The sequence below is a fragment of the Arabidopsis thaliana genome (assembly GCF_000001735.4).
Source record: "Arabidopsis thaliana chromosome 1 sequence".
Classification (NCBI taxonomy): domain Eukaryota; kingdom Viridiplantae; phylum Streptophyta; class Magnoliopsida; order Brassicales; family Brassicaceae; genus Arabidopsis; species Arabidopsis thaliana.
In genome coordinates, this window is record NC_003070.9 from 27,664,172 (window position 1) to 27,678,054 (window position 13,883).

Consider the following 13,883-nt stretch of genomic DNA (forward strand, 5'->3'; position numbering starts at 1 on the left):
AATGGGTGAGGAATAAAAAGAAGAATGAGACAAGAGAGAAGAAGAAGACGCCGTGTCACTTCGCTTTCCTACTACAACACCAACATTTCTCAGAAGCTTCTAATTCTGTGTTCATTCTCTGCTCTCAATCAATGGTCTTCACCATTTATTGAAAAATATACGTGAAAATCTAATATTTCAGAAATTTGATAAACCATGCATATGATATAACTATCATTTAGTCTAAAGCCTTTAATTTTGGACCCATGAGATTTTGATATTACATGAGATATTTGAAAGGATCGAGGTTTTCTCATAAAGAAGTTTTTTTTTTGTCGGACTCATAAAGAAGTTAATCTCGTCACGGAAAAGATTTCGTATTTACTTAAGATTTTTAGTGAAATTTTAAAAAAAAATTAAATGCAAAGGATGACGTAAAAAAGTATAAGGGTATAAACGTAATTTCGTAAGGTCATAGTTGCAGATGTTAGTGTCTCTGCCTGCCACTAGACGGTGTTGGGTCGGCCGTCGCCCAGACAGAGTATTGAGAGCTTTTTGTCATTTGTCTTTTTCATTTTATTTTTGGGTATTATTTATTTATTTTACTATTGATTCTGTTTTTTTTTTTTCAAAATGTGATTGTATTTTGCTTTTGTTACATTTTTTTTCGCCCGAAGAGATTGTGAGAAAAAAAGAAGATTTTCCTTTTCTTTTGTACGGGTAATTAGATACGATATGACGACCAATAAAAACATAATTGCTTTGCTTTTTTTTGCGATATACAATACTATACAATATATTGGAAAAACTAATTTATAGTATCATTATTTACGGCTTTATCTTCACCTAATTATTTAATAAGATATTGGAAGTCGACACATGATTTGTCATTACACTGCTCCATCGATTATTTTTTTCATTTCTAAAAATACGGCCAATATTTTCCTCTGTCGTGACCAAATAGGTCAACAACAAATTTGAATATTAAACTGAAAAGACGTATACATAATGAAAAAAAAGTAACGTTTTTTTCATCGAAGATAAAAGGATTCAACCATTAAAAATATATATTTTAAGATTTGAAGACCGGCTTTACACGTATACATTATCACCACAATCCCATAAACTATTTTTATATCATATGTTTGAGTGACGGTAATTCCTTTTGTCGCGTTTAAAACATTGGTCGTTTGTTGCACGTGAAAACATACTCCGACTTACTAAAACCCTAAGGATTTACTAAAATAGAGTTATCTTATCTGTCTTCTAAAACTATAGTGAATTAGAATCTTTTTATAAACTAACAAATAAATACAAATGCGGCTTTGAATTCGAGGAACAATCCTTGCTCCCATGTGCACGCCTACACACATACACTACACATTCCTATATCCTAACGTAACAACAAACTAGTTTATGTGCAGGGTCGACTCTGAATAATTTTGGGCCAAAGACTTTTAAATGAAGCTTTAGAAAATTTGGGCTAAAAAAATAAAAAATAATTAATTTTGGACCATTTTGGCTAGTATAATTTCAGAATGTTTTTTGAGGCCACAGCAATTGTTTCACTGGGCTGTGATCAGGGCGGCCCTATTTATGTGATGCTGTTGCTGTTACCTTCGTCGTTATTTGTAACTAATATAAGCTTTTTAAAAAATGTTTGAATCATATGATTAGTCCAGACTCCAGGGTCTTACATTTCTTTAGCCCATTTACAGTAATCCATCAGAAGGCTGTAGACTCCAGGTTGCTGGGTTTTAATTTCTGAAAAGAATTGTATAATACATTATATACACAATATTGGGCCAGAAGGTTATAATGGGCTTATCTTATTCTTAGAGGCTTCTACAAAGTAGCTAATTTAGTCTATTTTATTAACGGGAGCACTTTTTGTATTTTTGGCAGCTGAAACACACATAGCATCATTTTTTTTTTGATAAATAACACACACAGCATCGTTCAGGTGTTCTACTCAAATCATTGTGGATTCGTCGAAAAGAATTGAAATTGAGAAAGAGATAGCGAAAACAAATTTTAAAACTTTATATGAATCAACTCCAACTGAATAAAACTCGCATAAAACCAAATTCTTATATTCTTTGAAAAACCGTAGTAATATATCTTAATTCTCTAGATAATTTCATCTTTGAATATCTAACGACTTGGTCGATAGCCTTTCTTAAGGTATATGTCTTGCATAGTGTCTAGGTTCATTTGGTTATTGTACACTGGTATAAACCAGTTCAATAGTTTTATTATCTATTTCTTGTTAAGGGGGTCGGTTTAACTCACATCTGAGTCTGTATATAAACTGCTCCATGTATATTTTTCCATAATTAATGAGAATGAGATTTATTTTGTTCCTTTGATAAAATGGTATCAGAGCACAAACGGTTCTAACAAACTTTTTCTCACCATATTTTTATATGATGTAAATGAGATCGCTAATAAAAACACCATCAATATATTCATCACAATCAGATAAGTTTGTCAGTAGATATCTCGACGTTCCCAGATATATTTTTTTCTCAACCAAAAGTTATTCATCGGTGATTGCAAAAACTGCCGAACAGTATTATGAAACCCTACATAACATAAAAGGTTTCAAAAACTTCAGAAACATTGAAACAATTTGTGAAGAAATGAAAAGTCGTTAAGATATTGACGACTTGAAGTCGAAAGACTTTTCTGTCGAGTAAACCCACTGTATATTTTATAATGTTATATTTGCTTTCGAATCTTTTGTTTATTTAACTGTTAATCTACTTACGTCTTACGGGTCTGATGTAGTGAGAATCTTCATATGTAGCCCCAAGACAAGGAGAAATATAAACATAAATAAGAAGAAAAATAGGAATCATGGGTGGGGGACCAGAATAGGCTCCCAATTGGGGATAATAATTCGTTATTTAACCCTAAATCATCGGGTGAAAAATAACAAGGTCCTATCATTAACCCCATGTGTAGAATTCTTAACTAGTATATATTGTCCTTTGCATATACTTTTATAGAAAATTATAAATATTACCAAGGCAAGTAGGCAAATCAAAAGAACAAAATTGATTTATAATGGAGTGTAGGCTCATTATTCATTAGAACCACTACCTATAGCTAGTCTATTTAAACATCTAGTGATTTTCTTAGCGGTCGCTGTCTTTAAATCTTTTAAATTTAGGTTTTTTTATTTATTGAATTTAGATTGTTTGATTTTTTTTTCTTCTGGTTGTTCAGTTATATTCACTTGATTCGTATACGTACTTTACTTATCTTGTGACTGAAGACTAAAAATTAATAATGGAATTGTCTTCATTTGTATAAAGTAGATATTTTACAGAATATAAGTTAAAGAAGGAAATTTTGTCCAAAAAAAAAAAGTTAAAGAAAGAACATACGACTAGAAAAATATCCAAGAAAATTATGTTTTAAGGAATTTTTTTAATGTTAATTGTAAAAGTAAATAACATTTTCTCATAAAATTTAAAATTAACGAAGAAAAATGTGAATGATGAACGATCGTTTGTTACGGTTGGAGTGGTACATTCACAAGAATCACAACAAGCGGCAATCATATTTATTGCTTTCATTATTTGCTCATTTATTTAAATTTTTGCACTAAAAAATCAACCAAGTTGTGGTCCAAAGAAAGATAGTAGACCCACTAATTTCCCATTATATGGATCTTAGCAGTGTCAAGTGGTTCGCCTAATTTCCTTTTCCCCCCCACATTTTCTTTTAGCTTTTGTTTACTTGTTTCTTGTAGAATTAACAACACCTTGATATTTTTTGTGTTGTCTTGTTCTCGATTAATGTTGTAGGATCTCTCTAACCTAACGGGCATTACTAATCAAAAATCTTCAAAAGCGATGTAAATAAAAGATATGTAGGTCGGACTCATGAATATTCATATATATATATATATAGTATATAGATAATAGGAGGTTGATGCTATTGAACATATATTACCCATGGAAAAAAATTATTATACTTCTTTCTCGTTTTTTTTTTCATACTAGGGTTCCTAGATATCCAATTCTAAAATAGAATTTTGCATATTTGGTCATTCTACTATATATTATCGTTACTTAGTTTTAATATAGTTACAATTTCTTTTTAATGATTACAACGTTTGGTTGTTATTACTACTAATCACAATCATACAAATTAAAATGTTTTCTAAAAATAATGACAGTGAGAGAAAAACAACTTATGTGGCTGTGAGCCATTGGATTTAAAGATTCATTAAAAAGTTGGCCATTCGGAGCATCTTGGGATCACTGTCTGTTCGCTACTTCTCAAAGACTATTAACTGTTACTTACGCTAACAGTGGTTTGTTTCTCATTTCTTTTATACATAATGAAAAGAATCTGTGAACCTAAACAACATGGAATCTATCAAACTAGGATCTGTTTGTACCAATCAAAATGATATGTTCCGCTGCTCAATTCCACGATTTAATTGTTTTTTTTATTAACTATAAATGGCTTTCAATATATGTTGGTTGATATTAGATATATACTTATAAAACGGTTATACGTTTTATATTCGTTTTGATGCTTGTGTTCTTAACAAGATTCATAACTAGAGCTAGGGCAATTTAAAAGAAGCTATACTTATGCATATATTGAAAGTAATACATACTCGCATATGCATACAAAAACAAACTTAAATCTTAGATTACAATTGAGTCTTAAAATCTAAAAACACTAGATGAATATTATAGCATACGGTAGTTAAACGTAACCATGAATATTCGTAATCCAAGAAATATTGGCATGTAAAGCCAGAACTAAGTTTTTTTTTTTTTGTCAAGAAGCTATCTCAAGGTATCAGTTATGAAGTTTTTGGTGCCAAAAATAAATTTGGCATAATTATTATTATAAGAAAATGCAGATAGCAAGTGAAGTATTTCTTTCTCCAACCAAAATAAAATAAAATTACAAGAAAATGAAAATAATCATTTTTTCTCTCTATATAATGAGATCAAGAAGATCAGAAGGAACACCACAGAGAACCACAACATACAAAAAAAGAACCCTATAGAACTCTGATTTTTTTCTTGTTGTCAATAGTCAATGGCTCACAGTCACACTAATGGCGCCATCTCTCCTTCTTTCTCCAAAGACTTATGTAAGCTAGCTTGCTCTTCAATATTCTTCTCTTATTTTCTTTAATTTTGTTCATAAGAAATCCCATAATAATTAATGTTCTCAAAATTTCAACAAAGATAACAATTGCATCCTCAATTTTATCCAACACAATAATCATCTTAATCACACGTTTAACATTCACATATATATTTTTTTTTGTATCAGTTTAATCATTACTACTGATCATGTTCTCTTTTAGTTTTCCGTTGTCATCTACGTACAAGATCTTGTGAGCGTATAACATCATGAAACTATCTGTAACTAACATGATTTGTTATTCTACTTAATTATAAATTTAAGTTAATTGTATCACTATTTTGGGAAATTAAGATATATATACTATAATATAACGACTTCTTCTAATTCATCTGAGAGGAAAGTTTTACCTTAACTCTTTCTCTGCCATCTCGATCGCTATCTTTTCTCCAGTATCCCTCTCTCTTTCATTTCACCACGTGATGTAGTTTCTTGTTTTGTTTTGTTCTTTAAACACAAAACAAGGAAAATTGTAATTTAGCTTTTGATAGCGAGACTGTTATAAAATCCATAAAACTGGAGTTTCTACATTCTAAAGTAGGTATAATTTTTAGGGCGTTAATTAGTTCTAAACTTTGTATATTACATTATTACGTAATCGTAGTCGACCGTTGCATAAGATTCCGTGGGATTTTTTTTTTGTGATGATAGATTCGGTAGAGCTAAATATAAAAAGATAATATTGATTTAGCTCAACAACGTGTCAAATTCTTGAAAAAAAAAAGAGAGATCTTGATCTCATTCTTTTTGTTTTAATTAAACACAAAAAATGAAAAAATAGACTCACTGAAATATCTGAAAATGCGATTAAAAGAGAGAAAGGAAAACTTAATTGTATCTTAATAAATATTTATTGTAAGTTTTTTTTTTTTTTTCCTTTGTTTTGTCTAAAATTTATTTTAAGTTTGTAACGTCGAAAACTTTATAGAAGTAATTTCGCCTCCTAAATATGGAAAAAATACGAAACCTATCATAATTACCGTGGGACACACTCCATTAATAATGAACAGACGAAATCTGACGGTGTATGAATTGCCATGTGTATTGACGTAACGACAAATTAGATTCTCCTAACGGTCTAACAAACCCCCAGTATTTGAATCCCGGTTCCACTAAAGAATCGGTAACCGAATATAAACCGATTGATAACCGAAAAATGAAAAACATGTAAACCGAAATCGGAAGCGCTTCGTCTTCTCAAAATATGGTCGGCGAAGAAGATAGCGAGAGAGCTCAGTCCAGTAAGATGGAGATCGAGCGAGAATCGAATTTGGGATCTGCGAGTGTGCTGATGCAGTCGAAGGGTAGGCTTCACAACTTCAGGTCGAGGAGCTTTTCGAGATCCAGACTCGCTATCGAAGGATCATAGCCAATAGCCATAGCTCTTTGTTACAGTCATCTCCGTCTCGAATTTCTTCTCTATTCATAGATTTCATTACCCTCGTGAAAAAATCGTCTCTTTTTTGTTTCCTAGTGTGTTCTCAAGGATAATGGCTTCGTATGGTGAGTGACTAGTTTCTTATACAACGTTTTCTGGTGTGAAGCAATATGGACACTGTGTTAGGATTCTTTAAGGCTTCGATGATGTAGTGCAGATTTAAAAATTGGGACTTTACCATAAAGCGTGTGGATTGATTTGATATTGGTAATGGGTTTATTGATTTATTTTGATGAATTGAATCTTTTTAATGGTTGCAGGCGAGGAGCGTGAAATCCAAAAGAATTACTGGAAAGAGCATTCAGTGGGATTGAGTGTTGAAGCTATGATGCTTGATTCCAAAGCTTCTGACCTCGACAAAGAAGAACGTCCTGAGGTTTATTTCGACTCACCCACTATAAAGTTATCATCTTTGCTATATATAGATCATTTTGAGATATGTATGCCTTGATGAGTTGAATCTTTGCTGTCCTTTATTGTGTTATGGACTTATGAAGGAAAGCTTCTAAAGGCTTAAATTATGTGTGTGTTTGTGTCAGATACTTGCGTTTCTTCCACCTATTGAAGGGACAACAGTGCTAGAGTTTGGTGCTGGAATTGGTCGTTTTACTACTGAATTAGCTCAGAAGGCCGGCCAGGTCATTGCGGTTGACTTCATTGAAAGTGTTATCAAAAAGGTTGTTAGTTCACGTCCATGCTTGTTCTTTCTAGCTACTTATAAGACTTGTATTTTTCTCGAGTTTTGTTTGATTTTTTTCTCTAATGAGAGTTTCATCTCCAGAATGAGAACATTAACGGTCACTACAAGAACGTCAAATTTCTGTGCGCTGATGTCACATCACCAAATATGAACTTTCCAAATGAGTCTATGGATCTGATATTCTCCAACTGGCTGCTAATGTATCTCTCTGATCAAGAGGTAGCCATATTATTTATTACTGAGGGAACCACTTTTAAACTGTACACACTTAGACTAATCGCTTATATCCCTTGGACAAATTTTCATGTCTTTTCATCAAATTGCAGGTTGAAGATTTGGCGAAAAAGATGTTACAATGGACAAAGGTTGGCGGGTATATTTTCTTTCGGGAGTCTTGTTTCCATCAGTCTGGTGATAACAAGCGGAAGTACAACCCAACACACTACCGTGAACCTAAATTTTACACAAAGGTGTGCTACCTATAAATCCCTCCACTCTTCTGTTTCTAGACGACAATTATTTGAACTCTGGTACATGAATTCCTCTCAGCTTTTCAAAGAATGCCATATGAATGACGAAGATGGGAATTCGTATGAACTCTCTTTGGTTAGCTGTAAATGCATTGGAGCTTATGTGAGAAACAAAAAGAACCAGAACCAGGTAATTGGCCTCTTCATCTTTTAGCCACCCTTTGATGGTATCTCTTATAATGTTTGGACTCATATTTTTCGAAAATTTCAGATATGCTGGCTTTGGCAGAAAGTCAGTTCGGATAATGATAGGGGCTTCCAACGCTTCTTGGACAATGTCCAGTATAAGTCTAGTGGTATCTTACGCTATGAGCGTGTCTTTGGAGAAGGGTTTGTTAGCACAGGGGGACTCGGTATGCTCTTTAGTCATCGAGTTTGTATCAACTTTGCAGTATTGATGGTTCTGTTTTTGAATTTAAGTTATACAGAACCATTAAGTGAAGCTATCTTTTCTTCTTATTATACTTGTTTCTTTTGATATAGAGACAACAAAGGAATTCGTGGATATGCTGGATCTGAAACCTGGCCAAAAAGTTCTAGACGTTGGGTGCGGAATAGGAGGAGGGGACTTCTACATGGCTGAGAACTTTGACGTGGATGTTGTGGGCATTGATCTATCTGTAAACATGATCTCTTTTGCGCTTGAACACGCAATAGGACTCAAATGCTCTGTAGAATTCGAAGTAGCTGATTGCACCAAGAAGGAGTATCCTGATAACACCTTTGATGTTATTTATAGCAGAGACACCATTCTACATATCCAAGTATAAGCTTCCGCTATTTCTTCTTCCCTTATGACTTTAATTTGGTATCCATTTTGTAATCCCTGGTCTTACTCTCAGGACAAGCCAGCATTGTTCAGAAGATTCTACAAATGGTTGAAGCCGGGAGGGAAAGTTCTCATCACTGATTACTGCAGAAGCCCCAAAACCCCATCTCCAGACTTTGCAATCTACATCAAGAAACGAGGTTATGATCTTCATGATGTACAAGCATACGGTCAGGTATACAGAGATAGAACCCGTCTCCTCCTATACTTATTTAAAAATCACCAAAAGTCATCTAAACTCATATGATTCAACAGATGCTGAGAGATGCTGGTTTCGAGGAGGTAATCGCGGAGGATAGAACCGATCAGGTAAGAAACGATTTTCTTTCGAGAATGACTCATATGCTTTAAAAAAGATGTTGAAACCAATTTGCTGTTTGCCTTTTAATCATCAGTTCATGAAAGTCCTGAAACGGGAACTGGATGCAGTGGAGAAGGAGAAGGAAGAATTCATCAGTGACTTCTCGAAAGAGGATTACGAGGATATTATAGGCGGGTGGAAGTCAAAGCTACTTAGGAGCTCAAGTGGTGAGCAGAAGTGGGGTTTGTTCATCGCCAAGAGAAACTGATTATGGCATTTACTATAAGTTGGAAATAAATTTGGGTATGTATGTAGATCATCAAAACCCAGTACCCTGCTATTATCTCTACAAGCTATATATATGTGGCTGTGAGGTTCCTTTAATGTCTCCATTTTACAGCATATCCAGTTTGGTATTTAATATATGTGATATTTTGAAATCGGTTTGATCAAGTTATACATAGAAAAGCTCGAGCTCGATCACCATTATTGAATAGAAACAAAAACAATGAGCCAAAGTGATAGCCCTGTTATTTTACTAGTCGTCAGCAACTGCGACTTGTTATATTGTTCTTGATAGTCGATGTGTTGTTGTTTTGGTAATAGCTTGCTACATATTTTTTTATTTTTTTATTTGTATGTTATTCTTTTTTCATTTTTTTTTCATGTTATTACCTAGTTATTCTATAAATCTTCTTTTATTGTCTTTTAATGTTTCAATCAAATATAAATATATATATATATATATACATACATGTATGTAAAAATATTCGTAAACTTAAATAAATAAAATGTACATGTGCATGCCAATATTACCTAGGTATTATTCTATAAATATTTTTATTTAGTCTCTCAACTTTTCAATAAAATATATATATTCTACTAGAAAAACGAATTAATTTATCAAATATCATATACTTTTCTATAAATAAAACGATTTATAAAATCAACTATAAATATTTTACTATAAAAAGAATTAAGTTATAAAATTATATATAGAGTTTCTATAAAATATATTTACAAGTAAGAAATTCATATACTATTCTATAAATAAAAGATTTATAAAATCAAACAGATCTCGTTTCTATAAGTCCGTGTGTTCATGACACATCTAGTTATTCTATAAATCTCCTTTCTGTAGTCTCTTAATTTTTCACGTTTACCAATATATTCACTATTTAGTATACGAGTAACGAAATTTAAGAGAAAAGAAAAAAAGAAAAAAAAATGGCCAAGGCAACTTCTTCACTTGTCGTCCCCATCATCTTTCTTGTGATATTTGCTTTAGGTATGCATTTATCTTTAAATTTTATTCATAGAGTAATGAGTTGACATATGTATCCAATATTGTAGACTTGTAATTCATCGTGGTGTTAGCCTTAGTTATACATTTACCTTTGTGGTTTACTTCAAATATGTTCACGTAACTCTACCGTAGTTTGTAGTTTTGGCTAGATTCATTGGCAAATATATCATATATATATATATATATATATATCTTAGTTCAGTATATTGATATCTCCTAAATCTTAATATATATATTTTTTGTTAATTTTGTCTGATATAGTTGAGCAGAATATGGGATGTAATGATTATATTGTTGGCGATGTGTGCGTTCATTGTCGAGAAAGATGCCTCAGATATTATCCAGTTACAAGAAAAGCCGAGTGTTACAGGAATCATTGTCTTTGCATCGGCCCTTGTCCGGATGATAGGCCTCATAAGCGATTCCAAATGTTAAACTCTTCCAAAAATGTAAAAGCACAAATCCTAAGTTGAATGTCAAAATCATAATATTTCTAAAAAAACTATTTTCAATTGAAGCTTTGATTATAATAAAATTTATAGAACACAAATTTTGAAATATGTTTGTTGTTGATGTGGTGAGCCCACATTTTTTTTCCACATTTTTTGTCTTTTATTTATTAATTGATTTAATTCATATTGTGAATCTTGCTACTTCCACGACAAGTACAAAGCAGAAGAAGCAGCAATACACAAAGATTGACCCATAATTTCTGTTTTTCTTCTTTCCTCTATAAACCTTTTTCTTTTTCTAGTTTTGGTATATGTGTAACATTATCTTTTTTTGTGTGTATTTAAGGATTGATTGGTTTTTTCGCTACCACCCGCAAATGATATGGTTGCGGACGATCGCAGTTGTTAACGTTTAAAACAATCACAAAAAACATTTTAAACTGCTCCGAATCTCTATAAAACTCTCAAAATCGCCGAATTTCAAAAGCTTCTTCCCGATAGCGTTTGTAGTTGCAGACGGTAGTGGTTGGCAAAAAACATTTTTTTATCCAAATCTTTTATTTACTACTAAAATATACATAAACAACAAATATATTAAAAAATAGTATCAAACCCTCTATATATTAACATTAATTCTCAAAATCCTAATATTTTTCTCCATCAAAATCATATAGTCAATTCATCAACAATGGCAAGATACAAACTAAGTATTGTAATAATACTATTGATCCAAAAGTTTTGAAGTAATTCGAAACATAATTTATTTATTTTGTAATTTTGTCATATTACTTGATGTTGGTTTTTATGAACCAAAATGCATGAAGTAATAAGCATTTAACTGATAAATTTATTCGTTTTGAATAATTGTGTACAGTTTTATATGGTTTTTATTATAAATTATATTTATATTATTTTTTATTTTATCATAATAATATAAACTTTTCAATCAAATATGAAATATGTATATATATATATATATATATATATATATATATTCTTTTCTATAAATATGTTTACAAGTAAAAGATTCATATTTTTTTCTAAAAAATAAAAAGATATAAAATCAAATATATATATATATATATATATATATATATATCTTACTATAAAACGTCGAATTATATATATATATATATATATATATATATATACGTTCTATAATATATTTACAAGTAAGAGTATCATATACTTTTCTATTCATAAAAGATTTATAAAATCAAACAGATCTCCTTTCTATAAATCCGTATGTGCAATGCATGACACCTCTATAAATCTTCTTTCTGTAGTCTCTTAATTTTTCACGTTAATCAATATTCACTATTCAGTATACGAGTAACTAAATTTAAGAGAAAAGAAAAAAAGAAACAAAAATGGCCAAGGCAACTTCTTCACTTGTCGTCCCCATCATCTTTCTTGTGATATTTGCTTTAGGTATGCATTTATCTTTAATTTAATCATAGAGTAATGAGTTGGCATATGTATCCAATATTGTAGACTTGTCATTCACGTAACTCTACTGTCATTTTTAGTTTCGGCTAGATTCATTGGCAATATATCATATTGTATATATCTTTGTTCAGTGTATTGATAACTCCTAAATCTTAATATAGCTTTTGTTATCTGAGTATAAACGAAATTAATTAATTTTGTTTGATATAGTTGAGCAGAATACGGGATGTTTTGATTATGATGTTTACCAACCGTGCGATCATTGTCGAGAAAGATGCCTCAAATATTATCCAGTTACAAGAAAGGCCATTTGTCGGAAAAATCATTGTGTTTGCATTGGCCCTTGTCCGGATGATAAAGCGATTCCAGATGTTAAACTCTTCAAAAATGTAAAAGAACAAATCCTAAGTTGAATGTCAAAATCATAATATATCTAAAAAACTATTTTCAGTTGAAGCTTTGATTATAATAAAATTTATAGAACACAAAATTTCCAGACATATGTTTGTTATTGATGTGGTGAGCCCACAAATTTTCTCACAATTTTTATTTATTTAATTCTACTACTATCGGTATTCTTAATATTCTAAAACAATAACCAAACAGAGTATTAAATCTACTTATCATAAATATATATTTCAAATTTTTAAATATTGTCTTATATATAAAGAAGTTTTCTGTAATAAATGCATTGAATTCATGTATTGGAATATTGTTCTGTCATCAACTAGATTAAAAAGCTAAAACTTATAAAATATATGACTTACACAACTTATTTAATTTTTCTTCTATTGTTCTAAAAAGCGGTTTAGACGCTAGGTGCTCAAGCTAAACATAATAAAATATATATTAGTATATTATCCCAATTTTTAAATATGTTTTATTTTCATAGACATAGTTATAAACATTTATTTATATTTTAATATAAATTATTCTTTAGTTTTGGTTTACAATTTTATATTGTAATTTTCTAATAGATATTTTATGTAATTTTTATGTATAATATCATACTTTTAGTGTTTTATAATTATAAATAATTGAATCACTTAAACCGCTTATATCACTTAAACATCGGTTAAACGTTCTCGACGCTAGGCATTGGATCACCGCATATATAACGCCTTGCGCTTTCTTTTTTGAACATTGCCTATAACTAAAAGATTTACATTGTGTCGTTGTTCAACATAAATTTTTTCTTCATATGAGTTTTTTTATACCTTCTATCTAACTTTTTTCATTTGACTCATTCAACAAAAAGAGTGACAACGAATTACCAATTCCATATCTAATTCCATTTGGATACACTTTCAATACCCTACACAAGTAATACACACCCTTCACATTAAACCCAAAGTGAGCCCTCTTGGTGAAGTAGAGGGTCTAACATTAAACCCATTTTTTCAAAACTCGAAAATAAGAATTTATTTTGAAAAGACACTTTTAAAACTCACATAATTAAGGGTATAATAGTTTCAATTAATATAAATCATAGTTGGACAATTCTAATAAACAAAGATATATATGGACAAATCACAAAAAAAAATAAAAAAAATTCAATGTTCCCCAAAAATACCCACAAAAAAGGAATATACAGACCAAATATAAAAAAGAGGGAAAATACAGACCAAATATAAAAAAGAGGAAAACTACAGACCATATACAAAACCAAATACAAAAAAAAAGGATAAATACAGACCAACTGCCATAAAAGAAGA

At 30.9% G+C, this 13,883-nt stretch overlaps 3 protein-coding genes across 4 annotated transcripts, besides 1 other annotated feature; all 3 read left to right on the forward strand.

Annotated features, from left to right (window-relative positions):
• Positions 1–4,980: 4,980 nt before the first annotated feature.
• Positions 4,981–9,401, forward strand: AT1G73600 (S-adenosyl-L-methionine-dependent methyltransferases superfamily protein). Of its 2 annotated transcripts, none has more exons than NM_202410.2 (11): positions 4,981–5,107; positions 6,862–6,977; positions 7,141–7,278; positions 7,383–7,520; positions 7,628–7,771; positions 7,851–7,961; positions 8,043–8,184; positions 8,315–8,595; positions 8,674–8,835; positions 8,916–8,969; positions 9,056–9,401. In NM_202410.2, the coding sequence occupies exons 1-11, from the start codon at positions 5,053–5,055 to the stop codon at positions 9,227–9,229; spliced, it is 1,515 nt and encodes a 504-aa protein (NP_974139.2). In that variant the 5' UTR covers positions 4,981–5,052; the 3' UTR covers positions 9,230–9,401. The 2 variants fall into 2 exon arrangements, with proteins under 2 accessions (NP_974139.2, NP_177501.2); NM_106018.4 differs by lacking the exon at positions 4,981–5,107 and adding an exon at positions 6,455–6,666.
• Positions 6,455–6,532: a sequence feature (AT1G73600.uORF1).
• A 715-nt stretch (positions 9,402–10,116) lies between the features above and the next one.
• On the forward strand, positions 10,117–10,805 carry LCR64 (low-molecular-weight cysteine-rich 64). The gene is made up of 2 exons (NM_001036198.3): positions 10,117–10,249; positions 10,529–10,805. Exons 1-2 carry the CDS (start codon positions 10,189–10,191, stop codon positions 10,738–10,740), a joined length of 273 nt encoding a protein of 90 aa, NP_001031275.1. The 5' UTR covers positions 10,117–10,188; the 3' UTR covers positions 10,741–10,805.
• Positions 10,806–12,010: 1,205 nt separating this feature from the next.
• LCR65 (low-molecular-weight cysteine-rich 65) lies at positions 12,011–12,717 on the forward strand. Its single transcript, NM_001036199.6, has 2 exons — positions 12,011–12,150; positions 12,379–12,717. Exons 1-2 carry the CDS (start codon positions 12,090–12,092, stop codon positions 12,579–12,581), a joined length of 264 nt encoding a protein of 87 aa, NP_001031276.1. The 5' UTR covers positions 12,011–12,089; the 3' UTR covers positions 12,582–12,717.
• The last annotated feature ends 1,166 nt before the right edge of the window (positions 12,718–13,883 follow it).